This window comes from Pristis pectinata, chromosome 7 (assembly GCF_009764475.1).
Source record: "Pristis pectinata isolate sPriPec2 chromosome 7, sPriPec2.1.pri, whole genome shotgun sequence".
NCBI lineage: Eukaryota > Metazoa > Chordata > Chondrichthyes > Rhinopristiformes > Pristidae > Pristis > Pristis pectinata.
This window is the reverse complement of record NC_067411.1, coordinates 55,823,780-55,845,340: the sequence shown is the minus strand read 5'-3', so window position 1 is coordinate 55,845,340 and position 21,561 is coordinate 55,823,780. Positions and strand designations below refer to the sequence as shown.

At 43.3% G+C, this 21,561-nt stretch overlaps 1 protein-coding gene across 1 annotated transcript in view; it reads right to left on the bottom strand.

Annotated features, from left to right (window-relative positions):
- Positions 1-1,373: 1,373 nt before the first annotated feature.
- LOC127572871 (CXXC-type zinc finger protein 4-like) overlaps positions 1,374-21,561 on the bottom strand; it is an 80,747-nt gene continuing 60,559 nt past the window's right edge. The window contains exon 2 of the mRNA XM_052020570.1: positions 1,374-3,527. Coding sequence (XP_051876530.1) covers positions 3,480-3,527 — 48 coding nt within the window. The 3' untranslated portion in view covers positions 1,374-3,479. The remainder of the gene's footprint in view (positions 3,528-21,561) is intronic.

Here is a 21,561-nt window from a genome sequence, read left to right as displayed (position 1 = left end):
ATGCCAAATTTCTTTAGCCTCCTGAAGAAGTATTGTGCTCTGGGAATGGTGCATTGGTGTAGTGTATAGTGGGAACACTACAGTGCAGTGGGTTTAGTATATTGTGGGTTTAGTGTAATGGATGAATGGTCCTGTGGGCACCCCACTCCCATCAAACTGAATTGTTAGACACAGTATTGAGTCACATGGAACATGAATTCATACCTTCCCTTGACTATACAAGTTCTCTTTCTCACTTTGATTAAAGACACTCTTCATAGTCAAACCTCCACCTTAGCTCTGTTCCATACTCATTTTCCTTCTTAAAAAGCATAAAAGTAGGGCATTAATAACACTGCGTCTTGGCACTTTCACAACCTTAGAAATTTAAACAGAATCAAGGCTGACAGTTCGGTCAGTAGTGAGGGGACCCTCTGTGAGATGATAAACCCGGGGTGGATGTACAAGATATCCTGGCAATCTCTGAAGAACATCAGGCTAGGTCCCCACAGTAGTCTGGACAATATTTATCTCTCAACTATGGTCAATGAACATTTGCATTAGGGGCAAGCGTAGACCATTCAGCCCCTTAAATCTGTTGCACCATTCAACACCATCATGATTGATCTAATTATAATCTCAATTCCACATTCCTGCCTATCCACAGTAACCTTTCACCCCTTATCAAATATCTATTTACCTCTTCCTTAAAAATATTCAAATACTCTGCTTCCACTGCCCTTTGAGGAAGATGGTTCCAAAGACTCACAACAGAGAGAAAAAACATTCACCTCATCTCTTGTCTTAGGCAGAATACCCTTTAAACAGTGACCCCTAATTCTAATTTTTCCCACAAGAGGAAACATCCTCCCTGTATCGACCATGTTGAAACCTCTCAGGATTTTATGAGTTTCAATTATTTCCTCTCACACTTCTAAACTCCTGTGGATACAAGCCCAGTCTGTTCAACTTCTCCTCATAAGACAACACATTCATTCCAGATACTAGATTCTTTAGTTTTCTCTGACATGGCCTCGCCAATATGCTATATAACTTAAGGTTAACCTTCCCAGTTTTGTATTAAACTCCTCTGGCAATAAATGACAACATTCTGTTAACTTTCCTAATTACTTGCTGAATCTGCATACTAGCCTTTTGCAAATCAGATTATCTGATTATAATCACACTACTGTTACCAGGACCTTGTATTGTGTAAAATATAACGGCTGCCTTTCCCTACAGTAGAACAAAGACTGTGCTTCCAAAGCACTTCATTGGATTCAAAGTGCTTTGGATACCTGGGGTTGTGAAAGGTGCTGTATCAATGCAGGTTTTCTCCTTTCAGGATCAGAAATTAAAGAAAAAGATAAAAGGGCACCTGAATGCATGAGCTGATCATTGTATCACACTTTATTTGGGTGCATGTTAAAACTACTCACAAAATCAGTTACAAAAATAGCTTTTGTTTGATAAAACAATGCCGCACAAACATCTTGACCCAGACTGTACGGGCAACAACAGACAACTAATTTCACATTTAGCAACAATTGAATTTAGCTACCAGTTTATTTCAAAAAAAGTCAGGAAAGTACAGATATAGCATGCAACTTAGGCTGCAAACGTGCATCTGCAGGCAGTTACTGTGCAGGACCCCAGACACCATGACATAAAAAGACTGATAAATTAAAAAAAACAGGAAATGCAAGAAATATAGAGCCATTTTGTCAGTGATCCTGTGAAGAGAAAGACAAGTTAACGCTTCAGGGGTTGACCCTGTGTCGGCACTCATTTTTAATTCAGATTTACAGCTTTGTGTTGTGTTTTGATCAGTTAATAAGAGCAAAACCTTCAGCCTCACTAGGCAGCTCTCCAAATGAATACATATTGTCATTTATTTCAATTTTAAATCGAGCAGGTTTTACAAATAAAACTAGGAGGGTAAATTAGCCTTTGTATAGAATCAAATGATCGTCCATGCCTCCCCCGCACCTCCCCCCACCCCCTCCATAACGTTCCATAGAAGAAATGTTCTGTGCAAATCTAAGTCGCTTCCTTTTGACTTTGGTGAACATTAATGCTGACTTTAAGGTGGTTGATGTTGTAGTGGGGAAACTGAACCTCTATTACTTGAAGGCAACGATAAGGGTCCTTGTGGAGCTAGGTGCACAGCAAGCTTCCACTAACTCTGTCCCAGTTAGGTGCTATAGCTTAAAAGGGACTGCGCTTCCTGTGAACATTCGTGAAGAATGTCCCCAACTCAAACAGGTGGAAAGGTCTTCTTTCATACACCAACCATGTCAGTGGTCTCCAGGTGAGATTCCTAACTTAGTGTCCAATTATGGATAATTTTTCTCATGGCTTACACTTAGCAGGAAGTGAGAAAGTTGACAGCATTCAAACTCACTGCACATTTAGGGTGTAGGGTGCATACTGTTGGTAGAGAAAGAGAGAGAGAAAGAGAGAGAGAGAGAGAGAGAGAGAACACAAGCTTTCACCATTCATTGAAGCTGGATCAGTGCCCAAGATTTCAGAGCTGAGAGGTCTGTGCAGTAACCACTAAACTGCCCTCACTAAATAATTTTCACAGAATGTGATTAAACAAGCTCCTTCATCATAAAGGAATCTAAAGGAATATCCCATCTTATAAATGGAGGCAAAATTTACACACTTGGCCATGTGAATGATTTGATGCATTCTTTTGACATGACAAATATACTGGGTGCTTCATAAGGTCAATTCTCCATTATATCACAATGCTCAAATAGAGGTTCTACAAAGGCTTCTCACCAAAGTGCATCTTTAATAGATAAGGAAAGAAAATACACTGCTAAATATATATGTCTCCACATTGATGGTACCTATTTGACACAACCAAATATAAGGGGATTTCTTTGCAAACAGTGAATCACTCCTTTCCCTGCATCTTCTTTCATGCCTTTGTTATTCAGTCATTTTACAGTCCATCCACCAATCTTGAAAGTCAAACAGCACTGCAGTGGTCCTGTTGTCTTCTTCAGTCAACATAGAGAAGCATCTGATAGCATGAACTGTAGCACACTAAGTACAAACCCTTTGTTAGACCCAGGAAAAAAAAGAATCTACTCTTAGCAAAACTGTTATATCCTTCACTACCCTACAAAACATGCTCATTACCTGTACAATTGCACTATAGGTTATTGCTTAATTCCCCATCTCTTAAAACAAGTTTTTTTTATATAAACAATAGCACTGGCCACAAATGCTCAATATAGTATAGTGATTGTCCAGTTCTCTTCATCATACAATGCTAGCTGCATTTTTGTAAAATTCACCCCTAATAATAACAGCACACAGTTTTAACATAAAACCAAAAATGCTCGAAAAAAACGTCCACTACAATAATGAGAAAAGAACCATCGGCATGGAACTTGTGCCTTGCATCGGGAACACATGCAGAACAAGCTCTCTGCTCGTGAGACAATTCACGTTTCATGAGGTCTTGAAGAGCTCTGCAATTATCCTCAGAAGAACCATCTGAAGGCTTCACTGCCACCGGGGACAATCACCCTCTGCAAAAGTGAAAGGAAGAAAAAAAAGATTAATATTTAAAAATAGGAAAGAAAACTGCCAATACTAAAGTTGTCATGGCTTCCCGTTTTTTCTTTTGTTGGACAGGGAGAAATAGTTAAGTACTTGCAGGCCGCCCAACCATTGACTAAGGGAAGGGCTTAATGGCCTCCCACAACTTATATAATGAGCAAAGAGGGACAATTCACCCAGAGCCTTCCTGTGTGAATATCCTGTGAATATCCAGACTTCATAGGCAGAATTCAGGCTTCCACCTGCCAGGATGAGACGCAGCTTGAACCTGCACCCTCTCACTCAGAAGCAGCAACACTGCTACAATGCCAAAGTGTAAAATGCAGCCAAAGCTGCCAGTCAGTGACTGTAAAGACAGCTTAATGTTTTAAGTGTGTACATGAGTGAACTGTGATGAAAGGCACACAGACAACAGAATAAAGTTATCTGGGTATCTATGGTATGGGAGAGGCAATCTGATAAGAAGTTCAAATTCATCAAGGCAAATTTAGAAATGAAAGTCAACACATTTGGGTCAGCCAATTGACCTATTATGAAAACTACTGGAATATTGAAAAATGATTCACATGGCCCTTGGAAAGGGGTGCCTGCCAGTTGTACTCCGTTTGCCCTAAATGTGACTCCAATCCCACACAATGTGGTTAACTTTTAAAGCCCTCATGGCCTGGGATGTGACCCACTGAAAACTTAGTGAGGGTCATAGTGATACCCATGTATTTTATCCACATGAAACATCCAGTTTAGTGGTGGGTTCAATAGTGGATACGCACCACTTCCCTTACAGATGAAGCATCAGGACTAACTTTTTTATGAATTCTAGATGGTGCTAAAATAAATGGGCAACAACCTGCCTATCTGCTCTCACTCATTTTTCACCCAGTAATAAATGAAAGTTATCTTATCATGATTGCCCATAGTTATTGTTTCTCCTACATTAAATGAATCACAAAAGCTGCAATTTTGCAGTCAGCCTTACCCAGGTCACTGTGTACTCATTTCACAGAATGTCAAACCTTTACAGCACAAAAGGAGACCATTCAACCCAATCATGTCCATGCCAGCCAAGAGTAGATTTCAAGTATCTCCCATTCCCTAGCCCTTGGTCTATCAGCCTGCAGGCTTTACCTCTTCATCTGCTCAGTCAGATTGTGAATATGGTGAGCCGTTCTGCCTTTCAGGGAATGAGTTTCAGATGGCTACCACTCAATGAGTGAAATCGTTCTTTATCAACTCCTCTCAAACCTTTCTCCCATTTCCCTTTTACTGGCCTCTCTGCTAAAGCTCAGAAGTCCCTTTCTGGGCTTCTCATCATTTCATACACTTTATTCTGTCTGAAATTTTATTTCATCCATTATTTTTCTTAGTAAAATGAATTTCTAATACAAGGGCCTCAACGAACATTTGGAAATCTAATACCACATATTTAAATATAATTAAAATTATCTATTAACCATCTCTCCACATGTCAGTGACAATGGCCATATCTCAGTGTTCAGCTCACATTCGGACTAATTGGTGTGAAGAATTTATCTCCTTCTCTATGAACACAGAACAGCAATTGTCAGGGACGTGGGGATTTGCCAGGGTCACAGGCTTCCTGAAGGCTTACAGAGCAATGGATTGAAATCATATGGCACTCGTGGCACTCTCTGTAAATATTGAGCTCTGAATCACTTGGGCTATCACAGCCTCAAACAGTCTACTCTTCAGGGTATGACATTTCTCACAGCCAAACCTCTTTCCTGGGAATTCTTTATTTTCAGGGAGTCTGTCACATGTTAGCTGCCATACTGCACTGAGAGCTGGTGCAATGGGGATAAGGTATCCCCTCCTTCTTTGGCTCCCTGTCCCTTTCTGAGCTGCTGACCATGTAGCAGAGTCCCAGTACAATCAGAGCCATGCAATCACCAGGAGGTCAGTGGAGAGTGCCACCAGGGTCCTCAAGATGAGAGTCCAGTACCTGGAGTGAACAGGAGGTGCCCTGCAGCACTCCCCAAAGGGGATCTTTAGCCTTCCTTGTCATCTGTTCCATGCTGTTGTCATCTGAAGTCCCAGCCCTTATCTGTAAGTCTCAAGAACCAGCAGAAGGAGGAGGAATAGGAGAAATAGGGGCAGAAGAGAAGCATGTCAGCAGGTGAAAAAGAGTGCTAGGATGTACGAAAAGGACACGCCTCTGAGGTTAAAAACCTGACTCCACACTTGAGCAACCAAACAGAGAGGCAATAACCCAGCAACAATGCCACACATTGACATTGCATTGCTTTGGGTTAACCAAGGTACCATGGTGTCTGGCTTTGAGTATTTCTATTAGTGTGGTTGACATCATCTCCACCAGGTTAACTACATCATGACTAATATTTAGACTGCAATTTGCAAACATTCCAAAGTTACTTTACCATCAGGGTACATCATCCACCCAGCACAGACATCTGGTCTCCGCAGTCACATTTAGTCAATGCTGTGCTGATGGGATCATATTCTAAAATTGCTTATCTGAGTAACGAGGCACACGATAGTGATGCAACCACAAGTCTTGAACACAATTAAGGCAACAGACTGGAAACAGCAGCTGGCTGCATGAAGGCTCACCATACAGAAGGATGATAAACACCTGCAAGGAGATTAAAATCAGTGCATTTGGCTCTGAGTGCTGCACACATCAGGAAGAAGATTGCACTGACTTGTTGAGCTCAAACACAACAAACACATCAGTTGCAAAAGCAAAATAATGCAGATGCCAGATATCTGAAATAAAAACATACTCAGCAGATTCGGTTTTGTCCATGAACAGACTTAAGATTTCAGGTTGATGAGTTTTATCACATGGCTAAAGGTTCCAATGAAGGTCTTCAACCCAAAACATTACCTCTACTCATCTTGCTGCTGACTTGTTGACTGTTTCCAGCATTTTCTCCTTTTGTTTAAGATTTCCTACATCTGTACTTTTTTGATATTTATGGCTTTAAGTTCATTTACCTGAAAGGTTAGCTCTGCTTTTCTCTTCACAGATCCTGCCTGGCCTGCCAAGTATTTTCAGCATTTTTTTTTGTTTTCACTTCAGTTAATGTAGGGTCATTTTAACAGGTACGTGGCATCTGTTTTACTAACAAGCACCTGTTGTGTAGTAACAATGAAGTGTAGTAACAGTGAAACAAAGAGATTACACATTTTAAAACCTGCACATGCTTTTGTATATAGAGTAGAAAACTGGATCTCTGAGGGACTGGGACAACACAGTGGCATAGTGACACAGCAAGCAGGCTGCCTCACAGTGCCAGAGACCCAGGTTCAATCCTGACCCCTGTCTTTGTGGTGTTTGCACATTCTCCCTGTGACTGCATGGATTTCCCCCATGTGTTCTAGGTTCCTCTCACAGCTCAAAGATGTGATTAGTGGGTTAATTGGCTACTTTAAATTGCTTCTAGTATGTAGGTGAGTGGTAAAATCTGGGAGGAGTTGATGAGAATGTGGGGAGAATAAAAATGGGATTAATGTAGGATTAGTGTAAATGGGTGGCTGATGGTCGGTGTGGACTGAAGGGCCGGTTTCTGTGCTGTATTTCTCTCTGAACATGCCCAGGTCCCTGTCCTGCACTGCTTTAACCTGTGCATTTAAAGATAAAAGAACTCCTGAACCAGAGACTGCAACAAAATAGATTAAGCTCAGGGAGTGGGGAGAGAGAAGAGAGAGTGAGAGAGAGAGAGAGCCTGTTTCCCTACCATTATCTTCAATCAGAAATCCGTTGAATTTTGAAGCAACTAGTGATCTCAGTCCTGAGTTGTTAGGAGATTAGGCCAATGTTAATTGCATACATTAGGGTCAAAATATCTAAAGAGACATAGGCAGAATGATCAGCCATGATATTACTGAATGACAGAGTAGGTGTGAGGGGTTGAATGGCCCTACTCCTGGTTTTATTTCATTTGGAAAATGATGATCCAGAGGAAGGGAGACATGTAAATGGTGTGAGGGGAGGAAGTCAGTAGGCGAGGATTACGTATCTATCTCATGCCACCCTAAATGCAGCCTGCAGCCATTGGTAGCAAAATTCTTGCCACACACTGCAAACAACCTGCCCAAAAGCAAAAATGCAAAAGGGGTGGGAGAGGAACAAATGAAAATGAAAGAGGAGAGAAAGAGCAAAAGAAAAGGAAGGAGATAAAGGAGAAAAGATCAGAGGAGAGACCGTCATTCAAAAAAGACACCAAAGGCAACAGAATATGCAATAACCCTGTCTCTCAACTTCTGTAAAATTATTACAAATTATGGGACTGAGGATAAACTGCTTAATATGAAAATAATCAAGATGCCATTGAGTTAGACAAACTGTGAATTCATGGATGAATTCCTGGACAATTGGAGAATGATTAAATCATGTGCTATAAAAATAAATATATCATGATCTATGGAACAGTATATAATTAACACGCTTTTCATCCAGGACAATGTTGTTAGTGGAGATTTGATCTGCAGAAATTTTGCCAAATGGTATTTTCAGCACTATATTGATGTTCTGAACCCTTGACAGTAATTCCAGAACTGAACAGGCCAATATCAGATGTGCAATGTATTTCTTCCATAATCTCAGACATGTTCATGGCAATCACTTCCATGCCATTTACATCAAAAATCTTATTTGAAGAGTTTAGAAACTCTTCATTGATATTTGACCCTGTAATAAATAATGTTACAGATATAGTCCCATGAGACACTGCAATAAGGAGCATATTATCATAAGTTAAATAATGTCCTTCAGAGAATGTACAGTCTCAGTATAGTCCTATAAATAGCATCCGTACTGTTCTTTGTCCCCAGACAGTTCTACAATGATGAAATTAGGAGTATGGCATGATAATCATGACTGGTAGATGATTACTAGTGTCTAAGGAGCAATGATATTATCAGGAGAGTCACTGAGGTTCACCTATTTAAAATATAACAGAGTTATTAACAATTAGAGTTAGGTGGAAGTTACATATTGGTCTATGGAATCTTCTGCCACAGGAATAACATACTGCCTTATTCAATGGAAAAATTGGATAAGTATTTAAAATAGAGGTCTATGGTGAGTGCTGAGCTCAGTTTTGGATTGCTTTAGCAAAAATTCCACAGACACAATGGGATAAACAGCTTGTTTTCTGTGCTGTAAACTTCTATGGTGTTTTACTACAATAAAAAGAATACAGGCACAGACCCATGAGGAGTCTTGATAATATCCGATAGAACTGTAAGGAGTGTGCCAAAAGGAATATCAATGATGTAAAGATTATTAAACACAACATTGTTAGGAGCTTTGCTTTCATCTTCTAGGGAATATTACCACTGTAACAACAATTACTTTTGTTCTATAGGAGCTACGCACACTTAACTATATGGAGTATTGCTACTGTTCCCCAAAGATTATAGCAGAGCTGCAAGGTTAAATAGATAGATGAACTAACATAGACTGCTCAATTGCTTTGGGATTAAAGTTGCACTTCCAATGAACTTCCCAATAACGTCAGATTCAAATCATTATTATAGATGGACAGGGAAAACAGAAGGAACTTAAAGCTAATAGGCTGCAATTTGATGCAGCCACTCATCTAGCTACATATGCTACGGTTAAAATTGCCCTTATATGTTGATAGTTTTTAAAATGTTTGCATGACAATTTACTGAAAATGACAACTGATAATATTTCAGTGAGGAATATGACTGAACATAGTAACCTACCTTAACCAATCAGATTAAAGGATTCTAAAGTGAAGTGCATGGACTGAAACACAAAGGTACATGAGAGTAAATAAATTCAAGGCTAAATCAAATAGAGAAATATAGAAAATGAAGATACCATTCTTTAGCAACTTTCACAATATTAGGCCACCCCAAAGCACTTTATATCCAAGGACAGAGTAAGGTTTTGTTTGAGGAGCAGCAGCCACACTGAGCTCAGCAAACTCCCACTAACAGATGTTTTCTGTGATTGAAGATAAATATCAGCCCTTGTACCCAGATATTCTAAATACCTTCATGGACTTTTTTTTTAAAAAAAGAAAGGTTGTTATAAAAGAGCAAAAAGAGAAGGGAAAAGGTAAACATAGAACACAAAAAAACAAGAGCAGGAGTAGACCACTAGGTTAGGGAGGGTGCAGAAGAGATTCACAAGGATGTTGCCAGTTAAAGAGACTGGATAGGCTGGAACTGTTTTCCCCAGAGTGAAGGTAGCTGAGGAGTAACATTATAGAGAGGTATCGATACGATGGATTGTCACAGTCTTTTTCCCAGGATAAGGGAGTCTAAAACTAGAGGACATACTGTAGGTTTAGAACATAGAACAATTACAGCACAATTCAGGCCCTTCGGCCCACAAAGCTGTGCCGAACATGTCCCTACCCTGGAAATTACTAGGTTTACCCATAGCCCTCTATTTTACTCAGCTCCATGTACCTATCTAAGAGTCTCTTGAAAGACCCTATCGTATCCGCCTCCACCACCGTTTCCGGCAGCCCATTCCATGCACTCACCACTCTCTGAGTAAAAAACTTACCCCTGATGTCTCCTCCATATCTACTCCCCAGCACCTTAAACCTATGTCCTCTTGTGGCCACCAATTCAGCCCTGGGGAAAAGCCTCTGACTATCTACCCTATCAATACCAATTTTTAAGAGAAAAGATTTAGAGGGGACCAGAGAGGATGGTGGGTACATGGAATGAGCTGTCAGATGAAGTGGTAGAGGCAGGTAAATTACAATGTTTAAAAGGCATTTAGACATGCACAAGGATAGAAAAAGTTTAGAGTGATATGGGCCAAATGCAGGCAAAGGGGACGTGCTCAGAAAGACACCTTGGTCAGCATGGACGAGTTGTACCAAAGGGCCTGCTTCCATGCTATTTGATGATTATGTAACTCTGTGTCATGGTTCCGAGCACTGGCCCTCGATTCGGCTCCATTGATGGCGCCTCGTTGTGCAGCACATGGAGTCCATGCACTACTAATCGCATAACAACACACACCTGAGCCCCATCAGGAGACTAGCATAAGAGCCCTGGTTTCACTAGCACTAGTTGCTAGAGTATTGGTCAACCTTTGGGTATACTGTGTCTCCTGGCTGCTTAGAGCTCCCAACTCCAGAGCAGTCCTGGTTTCACTGTTCCTCTTAGGATATCCAGTTTCTGTGTTGGGACCCCACCTCAAAGCCCTGAGGCAAGATTCCTTCTGTGTTTGGTTCTGAGGAAGCATCCTGACTCCAGTCTCATACCAGTGTGCTGCATTTGGGTTCTCAGCAAGCTTGCTCTTTGCTTGACATTGTGACAGAATACTCTGGCCACATGAACCCAGCGGTCATCAAGCCCCTGTATGAAGCTTTCACCAGCCAGGGCTCACTTCTGGGCCAGCATGACCAGCAGCTCTGGGAGGTTATGGCAGACTGCTGTACCCTAGCAGTGAAATGTTGGGCAGATCAGCTGAGTCTTTGCTCTTCTTACCTCTTCCACTCTGAGAACTGTCTGACCAGCCTGGACAATCTGTAGGAGCATCACCCTATGATTTGATGACCTGACCACCTAAGGAACTGCATGTACCTGACCCAGAACCCTACACTGGGGATCTGGGAAAATGCTGGTCCTTTCTACTACAATGCTTGTTAGTATTTGAGCAGTGGCCCTCCACGTACACCACTGAGAGATCCAAGATCTCATTTATTGTGGGGTTGTTACAAGGAAGTGTGCTGGAATGGGCCACTGCCATCTGGGACAATCAGCCAGAGACCTGCTCCTCATTTCACACCTTCATCGACCATCCCATCAGGGGTAAGGAGGCAGCCAAACAACTACTCACCCTCTGTCAAGGCTCCCGCAGCATTGCAGAATACTCTGTGGAGTTCTGGACGTTAGCAGCTGACTTGATGCAATGAGGAGGCTCCCCAGGGGGCTTTTCGGCAAGGCCTCTGCAACAGGATAAAGGACTAGTTGGCGGCACAAGATGAGACAACCAGCCTGGATGTGTTGATCTCCCTAGCCACCAGACTGGACAACCGACTCTGGGAACGGCAGAGAGAGGATGGTTTGTCCAACACCTTCATTCACCCCACAGGTCACCTTCCCAAGCCTCTCCTGACTTGAGCCTCTCTGCTGCTTCTCCTTCCGCCCCTAGGGGTGCTCCCAACTCAGCTGATTGCACCACCCTAGGGGAGCAACCAATGCAACTGGGATGGAACCGCCTTTCTCTGAATGATGCCTGAGGTTAAGAGCTGGGAGTTGCCTCCATTGTGGCCAGCCTGGCCATTTTCTTGCCACTTGTGCCCTTTCTCCAAGAGGAGAGGGCTCACCAGTAGAAAGGGAGGTGCTGGTGAGCCAGGCAACTTTCCCTATCGTCTCCCAGAACTGGATGCTGATCCCAGCTACCATAAGACACCTCCAACAGTCCCTGTCCCTTTCCGCCTTGGTGGGCTCTGGCGCCAAGGGAAATCTGTTGGATGAAGATGCAGCCTCCTGGGCTGGGATTCCTCGGGAGCCACTGAGTACCCCTCTAGAAGTTCAGGCACTAGATGGCAGACTGTTGACCGAAGTCTCACACCGTACACCTTCGCTGTTGTCGATGATCTCTGGGAACCATCGAGAACAGGTCCAATTTCACCTGAAACTCCATCACAGATGCCGATGGTCCTTGGGTACCCCTGGTTGAGCCACCACAATCTCCACCTCGATTGGGCCATGGGCAATATAGTCAGTTGGAGTCCGTTCTGCCATTCCACTTGTCTCCAGTCGGCCCTTTCTCCATCTCCTCAGGTTAAGGGAGGGAGGCGAGTGGAAAACAGCATTTAATACCCCTCTCGGCCACTTCAAATACCTAGTAATGCCATTTGGCCTCACCAATGCTCCCTCCGTCTTCCAAGCTCTGATCAGCGATGTCCTACGGGACTTCATAAATCAACTTGTTTGTCTATCTGGATGACATCCTGATCTTCTCCAGGAACACACCCCGCATGTCCGTCAGGTTCTCCAGAGGCTTTGGCAAAACAAGCTCTTTGTCAAGGCTGAGAAATGTGAATTCCATGTCCCCTCCGTCAGCTTCTTAGGTTATATCATTGAGAGCGAATGAGTAAGGGCAGATCCCGAGAAGACCTGGGTGGTGGTGGAATGGCCTCGACCCATGACACGCAAGCAACTCCAACGGTTTCTGGGGTTTGAGAATTTCTATTGCAGTTTCATTAGGGATTATAGTTGGGTGGCGGTGCCCCTTACTCAACTCACTTCACCTAAGACCCCTTTTCTGTGGAACCCTGAAGCTGACTCAGCATTCACGTCCTCCCCCATCCTGGTCCAACCAGACCGCTCCAGCTAATTCATTGTGGAGGTCGACGCCTCTGACTTTGGGGTGGGAGTGGTCCTCTCAATGCTTCAGTTTGGATCAGAAACTGCACCCCTATGCTTTTTTTCTCGCTGGTTGTCCCCTGCCGAACGTAATTATGACATGGAACTGGGAGTTACTGGCAGTCAAGCTTGCATTAGAGGAGTGGAGGCACTCACTAGAGGGAGCAGAACATCTGTTTATCGTTTGGACAGACCACAAGAACCTGGAATATATACAAACCGCGAAATGCCTGAATTACCATCAAGCCCAGTGGGCATTATTCTTTAGCAGGTTCCGGTTTACACTGACATATTGTCCTGGGTCCAAGAATGGGAAACCCAATGCTCTCTCCTGGCAATACACTACCGAGGAGGACCATCCTAACCCTGAGACCATCCTTCCCCGGTCCTGTGTGGTGGCAGCCCTCACCTGGGAGATCGAGGCCATAGTGAAGGAAGCCCAACACCCAACCTGACCCAGGTAACAGACCACCCAACCGCCTTTTTGTACCAGAATCCATGCGGTCTCAGGTTCTGCAGTGGGGACATTCTCGTTTCACCTGCCATCCGGGGATTGATAGGATGCTTCTCCTCCTGAAGAAACACTCCTGGTGGCCCTCCATGGACACTGATACTCATTCCTTTGTTTCTGCCTGTTCTGTCTGCACTGGTGGGAAAAGCCTCCCACTGACCACCTGCTGGACTGCTTCATCCCTTACCTGTACCTAGCTGTCTGTGGTCCCATATCACCCTGGATTTTGTCACAGGACAGCCCCCTTCTCACGGGAACAGTTGTCCTCACTGTAGCGGACTGCTTAGCCAAAGCAATGCATTTCGTGGCCCTTCCCAAACTCCCTACAGCTCAGGAGACAGCCGACCTGGTCATCCAACACATCTTCTGCCTCCACAGAATCCCTGCAGACATTGTCTCTGACCTGAGTCCCCAGTTTGTCTCTGCAGTATGGAGGTCCTTTTGTCAGGCCCTCAGAATGTCCGTAAGCCTGTTGTCTGGTTTCCATCCACAGACAAATGGCCAGACAGAATGGGCAAATCAAGATTTGGAAACAGCACTATGCTGCATAATGGCGAACAACCTGTGAACATGGAGCACTCACCTCACTTGGGTTGAGTACGCCCACAACTCCCTGGTCTGCACCGCCACCGGAAGATCCCCCTTCGAATGCTCACTCGGTTACCAACCTCCTCTGTTCTCCATCCATGAGGGGGACATCGCCGTGCCCTCAGTTCAGGACCACCTCTGCTGTTGCCGCAAGGTCTGGGAGGACGCGCGGCCCTGCTCCATACAGCCGACCGCAACTGGAGATTTGCTGATCATCAGCGGGTTCCTGCACCAGTGTACCAGCCTGGGCAGAAGGTTTGGCTCTCGGCTAAGGACATCCCCCTCAAGGATGAGCCCAAGAAACTAGCTCCTTGCTTCTTGGGACCTTTTGAAATTGAGCAGATTGTCAATCCCACGACGGTCCAGCTCAAATTGCCTACAACTGAGGATACATGCCACTTTCCACGTGTCTCAGGTGAAGCCAGTGGCTAGCAGTCCATTATACCCTCCAGCCAAGCCCCCTCTGCCCCTCCAGATTGTTGACGACCACCCAGCTTACACCGTCTGGTGTTTACTGGATATACACTGCCAGGGTAGGGGCCTGCAGTACTTGGTGGATTGGGAGGGATACAATCTGGAGGAACGTTCCTGGGTTCCTTGCTCCTTCATTTTGGACCCCTCCCTCATTCAGAAATTCCATCAGAACCATCCAGGTAAGCCCAATGGGTCACCTGGAGGCTCCTGTTGGGGGGTGGGGGTACTGTCATGGTTCAGAGTGCTGGCCCTTGATTTGGCTCCATTGATGGGGCCTCATCGTGCAACACATGGAGTCCATGCACTACTAATCGCATAACAACACACACCTGAGCCCCATCAGGAGACTAGCATAAGAGCCCTGGTTTCAGTAGCACTAGTTGCCAGAGTACTGGTCAACCTTTGGGTATACTTTGTCTCCTGGCTGCTTAGAGTTGCAACTCTAGAGCAGTCCTGGTTTCACTGTTCCTCTTAGGATATCCAGTTTTCATGTTGGGACCCCACCTCAAAGAGCCCCGAGGCAAGATTCCTTCAGGTTGCCACCTGCGTTTGGTTCTGAGGAAGCATCCTGACTCCAGTCTCGTACCAGTGCACTGCATTTTGGTTCTCTGCGAGCTCGCTCTTTGCTCGACATTGTGACACTTTGACTCTTAACCTTTCCCATTATTCAATATGATCTAGACAGACCAATGCTGATTTGTCCTATTCTGTGCCACTTCCCCATAACCCTCAACTCTGCCATCTTTCAAATACGTCTACCTCCACCTTAAATATATCTAATGATCTGGCCTCCACCACTCTCGGTGGCAGAGAATTCCAGAGATTCACTACTGTCTGCAAAAATAAATTTCTACTTTGAGGGCTTAACTTTAAGGCAAGAGGGCAAAAGTTTAGAGGGATGTGTGAGGCAGGTTTTTTGTGACAGTGGTGGGTGCCTGGAATGCACTGCCAGGGTGGTAGTGGAGGCAGATACTATAGTGGTATTTAAGAGGCTTTTAGATAGGCAAAAGAATATGCAAGGAATGGTAGGGTATGGATCATGTGCAGTCAGGAGGGATTAGTTTAATTTGGCATCATGCTCAGCACAGACATCATGGGCTGAAGGGCCTGTTCCTGTGCTGCACTGTTCTATGTGTACACCTCAGTTTTAAATGATCAGCTCTTTATTTTGTAGCCATGTCGCCTTGTTCATGACCCTCCCACTAACAGCAACATCTCAACATTTACCCTGCCAAAACCCCTTAGGATTACACAAGAGTAAGAAATACAAATCTGTCAAGTCACTCTTTATAGGACAACCCTCTCATCCCAGGAGTTGGCCTGGCCAATTTCTTTTGGGCTGCCTCCAATGCTACTATATCCTTTGATAGATAGGGAGACCAAAACTGTAGTGTTCCAGGTGTGGGCTCGTCAACACCCTGTACAACTGTAACAAAACTTCCCTAGTCTTAAACTCCATCCCTTTGCAATAAAAGCCAACATGCCATTTGCCACCTTAAATACTTGTTGGACTTGCCTGCTAACCTTATTCATGCTCACCTCGATCCCTCTGAGTTGCACTCATTTGCAGTCTCTCTCCATTGAGATAATAATCTGCCTTTTGTTTCCTTTTGCTGAAGTGCATGACCTCATTAAACTCCATTTTCCAGCTTTTTACCCAATCATTTAACCGATCTATATCCTATTGTAGAGTCACAATGTCCTCATCATAACATATCCTTCCACCTATTTTCGTATCATCAGCAAACTTGGAAATATCACAATTTGTTCCCTCCTCCAGATCATTGAGGTAAACAATTGAGGGCCAAGAATTGACGTCTGGGGTACTCCACTCCTTACATCCCTCCATCCTGAGAATAACCCATTTATTCCAACTGTTTTCGAAGTGACAACCAGTTTTCGATCTATGCTAACACACTTCCTCCAATACCTTGGGCTCTTAATTTATGTATCAATCTCTTATGTGGCACCTTGTCAAATGCCTTTTGGAAATCTAAGTACACAACATCAACAGGTTCCTCTTTATCAATATACACTATAATATCTTCAAAGAATTTGAGCAAATTTGTCAAACATGGTTTAGCTTTCAATAAACCATGTTGACTAGGTTTGATTATATTCACTTTCAGAAATGATAATTTCCTCTTTGATTACTGACTCTAGCATCTTGCCAACAATAGATGTTAAACTAACTGCCTTCTGTCTTCCTCTTTGAACAAAAATTGGCTGTTTTCCAATTTTCCAGTACCCTACCTAAGTTTAGTAATAGGTCCACCATCTCTGCAGCCACTTTCTTTAACACCCTTGGGTGCAGGCTGTCAAGTCTTGGCAATTTGTCCACCTTTAGCCTCATGAGTTTCTCTAATACTTTATCCTTTGTGATTGGGATTTTTTCAAGTTCCTCCATGGTATTTGAAATTAGCTCATCTGTTATCTTAGGGACATTTGCAGCATCCTCCATGGTTAAATTGATTTAACATATCTGCCATTTCTTTGTTTCCTGTTATTAATTCACCAGCCTCGTTCCCTGGAGGTCCCACACCAACCTGAACTGCCCTCTTCCTATTTATATATCCATAGAAACCCTTACTGATTGTTTTGATATTGCATACAAGTTTTCTCTCAAAATCAATTTTCTCCCTTTTTATGAGGTTTTTTTGTCTTTTGCAGCTGGATCCTAAAATCTTCCCAGTCCTCCAGTCTACCTCTAGTCCTTGGCACTGTTTATGCCCTACTTTTCAAGTTAACATTATATTTGACCTCCTTTATTAACCACAGATTATGGCTCTTTCTCATGGAATCTCTCTAATTGGGATAAATTCCTGCTGAGTGTTATAACCAGCTGTTTGAATATTGTCACTGCTCATCCATGAACCTGTCTCTTAGCTTATTTCCCAAATCTACTTTAGACAATTCCTCCCTCATATCATTATAACTGTCCCTATTTAAGTTGAAGACAGTCATTATGGCCTGGTTCATCCTCAAACTGCATATGGAATTCTATCATATTGTGGTCAGGACCCCCTCTTATTAATCCTTCCATATTACACATGAACAAATCTAAAACAGCCTGTTCCCAGGTAGGTTCAGTAACATATTGCTCTAAGAGGCAACCACTTACGTATCCATAAATTCTTCTTCTACGACACCCTTGCCAGTTCAGTTTGTCCAATCAATATGTGGATTAAATACTCCATGATAATTGCAGTTCCCTTCAAATATTTCCCCATTTCTGCTCTGCCCTGTCCAGAGGTCACATTTTGTGGGTCTATAGATTACTCCCACCTGCATTTTCTTTCCCCTACTATTCATGATTTCAATCCAAACTGATTCTACATCATTATCCACAGACTGCCTCTATATTGCAATTCAGCACACCTCTGATACCTTCGTCAATTAACAATGTTACCCTGCCTCCTTTCTCTTTTGGTCTGTTCTTATGAAACATTGTATGATCTGGAATACTGAGCACCCAATTCTGGTCGCTCTGCAACTATGTCTCCATAGTAGCTATTAGATCATACTCAGATGTTGCTAGTCATCAACTCATCTATCTTACTGAAAATGCTACCTGTATACTTCTGTTTGCATTTTCTGCCACAGCCTGTCACACTTTGCTTGTCAATTTCCCCTCTCATCCTGTGCCACCGCTTAGTCATTTCTTCCTGATTTATTAAATATCCTGTTCTTGGAGCTCTCCTCCTCCTCTCTAGTTTAAAGCCCTGTTTATTTATACAATTTGCCACGCCACTGGTCCCAGCATGATTCGGGTAAAGACCACCCCAATGGGACAGGTAATTCCTTCCCCACTACTGGTGTGAGTGTCCCATGAATCAAAACCCATTTTTGCTGCAGTACCCTTTGAGCCATGAACTTATCTCTCTAATCTTATTAACCCTTTGCTGATTTGCATGTGGCTCAGGGAATAATCTAAAGATTATCACTTTTGTGCTTCTGCTTTTCAGTTTTGCCCCCGAGCTCCTCCTCATCCCTCGGCAGAACCTCCTTTCTCATCCTACCTATGTCACTAGTGCCTACGTGGACCACGACAATTGGATCTTTCCCTTCCCACTCCAAGTTCTTCTCCAGCCCAGAAGAGATGTCCTGGACCCTAACAGGCTACACAGTCTTTGGGCCTCTCCATCTTTATTACAGAGAACAGTGTCTGTTCCACTAACTGTGCTAACCACTAGGATTATTGTTTTTCTTTTAGAACATGGAAAAACTACAGCACAATTCAGGCCCTTCAGCCCACAAAGCTGTGCCGAACATGTCCCTACCCTAGAAATTACTAGGCTTACCCATAGCCCTCTATTTTTCTCAGCTCCATGTACCTATCCAACAGTCCCTTAAAAGACCCTATCGTATCCGCCTCCCCCACTGTTGCCAGCAGCCCATTCCACGCACTCACCACTCTGAGTAAAAAAAAACTTACCCCCGACATCTCCTCTATACCTGCTCCCCAGCACCTTAAACCTATGTCCTCTTGTGGCCACCATTTCAGCCCTGGGGAAAAGCCTCGGACTATCTACCCGATCAATACCTCTCATAATCTTATACCTCTATCAGGTCCCCCCTCATCCTCTGTCGTTCCAAGGAGAAAAGGCCGAGTTCCCTCAACCTGCTTTCATAAGGCATGCTCCGCATTCCAGGCAGCATCCTTGTAAATCTCCTCTGCATCCTTTCTATGGCTTCCACATCCTTCCTGTAGTGAGGTGACCAGAACTGAGCACAGTACTCCAAGTGAGGTCTGACCAGGCACGTATATAGCTGCAACAATACCTCTCGGCTCCTAAATTCAATTCCCTGATTGATGAAGGACGATGCACCATATGCCTTCTTAACCACAGAGTCAATCTGTGCAGCCGCTTTGAGCATCCCATGGACTTGGACCCCAAGATCCTTCTGATCCTCCACACTGCCAAGAGTCCTACCATTAATACTATATTCTGCCATCATATTTGACCTACCAAAAAGAACCACTTCACACTTATCTGGGTTGAACTGCATCTGCCACTTATCAGCCCAACTTTTCTCCCCCATTTGAATTGCTCCCTGTGCCATGGTGCTATGGACTGTTTACACGTCCTTCCTGCAGTTCCCACCCTCATCCATTCTATCAATTTTATATCTTTAAAGCTCCACCAATAATTAAAACTTGAAGGAATGAGATAGCACACTTGTAAGAATTAACTTTCAGTGCCAGAGAGGTTGATTGTTAACAATTAACACTTGAAGAGTATTTCTTATGAGGATGTGTCTTATGAGGATAGGTTGAGTGAGTTAGGGATTTTCTCTTTGGAGAGAAGGAGAATGAGAGGTGACTTGATAGAGGTGTACAAGATGATAAGAGGCATAGATCAAGTGGACAGTCAGACTTTTTTCCAGTGTGACAATAGCTAACATGAGGGGACATAATTTTAGGGTGATTGGAGGAAGGTATAAAGGGGATGTCAGGGTAAGTTTTTTTTACACAGAATGGTGGGTGTGTGGAACGCACTGCTGGCAGAGGTTGTGGGGGCAGATACATTAAGGGCATTTAAAAGATTCTCAAATAGCCACATGAATGATGGAGAAATAGAGGGCTATGTGGGAGGGAAGGGTTAGATAGATATTACAGCAGGATGAAATGTCGGCACAAAATCATGGGCTGAAGGGCCTGTACTGTGCTGTAATGTTCTATGTCCTAGATGTATATGTTTGCAGCATAAATGCAACAAAAGCTTGCCACTTACTCCCTTTCAGCAGTGAGCTAGCAGACAGATGAGATTTTTTTGAATTTAACCCTGCTTGAAGTTGCTGCACAATTTACATCAAAATAGCAGTGTTGCTGTCTGACAGCAAGTTGTTGCTCATTTACTCTTTGGATATTCAATGTCTTCAAGTAGCTGTGTTACAGCCATCACAGTCTCTGCATTTGTGTTACCACTTCCTGTGGATGGGTATTGATGTGAGAGGCTCTGGCATTTTCACCACCAAATTAAGTACAGTCAATATCAGCTTATTGCAATTAATTAAAACAACAAAACAGCCATTTATGAGGGAAAATTCCACAGCAAGTGTTCCTGTCTATCAAACTGCATGGGCATAGACTAAATTTAACTTTTATCTGACCCTTTTTCCTTTAATACAAATACCTGGAAATACTTAGTAGCAGGCAGAACAAAAACAGAACCTTGGAGGATAATGAGTTATTCTATTCGCCTTGCCTGAGAGATAGCACTCCTGTTTCTGAGTTACTAGTTATGGGGTCATATCCTGTACCTGGGAGACGAGTATAAAATGCAGACTGGCATAAAATTTAGTGCTGGGCTGTCACCGGTGACACCTTTTGGATGAACAGCTAAACCTGTCTGCCTCTCCAGTAATTTAAGCAGCCTAAAAGATCCATGGCATTACATTAAAACAATGAGTATACTTCAAACTACTTCAATGGCTATAAAGTGCTTTGGGATTAGCCGAAAGACACCATAAAAATGTAAGTTCTTTCATTTGCATATATTTAATGGCAAGAAGCCAACTTTTTGACACTGAGAAAAGAGCAGAATCTGCAGTGTTTTCCCCTCATCAGGAATGTGCTCACTGATATGCCAATAAAGACATTTCTCCTAATCCCTTTACTCCCTCTCTGAAAATTAATGATCCTTGTTACTGACACCCCAATACAGCAAACTGCCTTGGCACATTAAAGTCCTTCATGCTTTTAAAGAGTTCTGTTAAATGAACTCGTCCTTCTTTAGTCCAGTATTTCAGTTTTCTCCTCTGAACTGTCGAACCCAGTGAATCTATGCTGTCCAATCTCTGTGATCTTCCTGTATATGACTTCTAACTCTATCCTGTACCTAAATTGTAACTTAACTAATCAAAATTTTGTACAAATGCATCATTATTTCTTTATTTTATTTTACTCCATGCTCTTGTTTATAACCCAAGGTATTATTCACCTTATTTAAAGGTTTTATCCACCTACACTTGATGTTTAGGAAATTACATACTTAAAGCCCCTGGTCTCTCTGTTGGTTCACACTCTTGTGTTCTTCTACTGAGTATAAACTCCCATTTCTCATTTCCTTGTC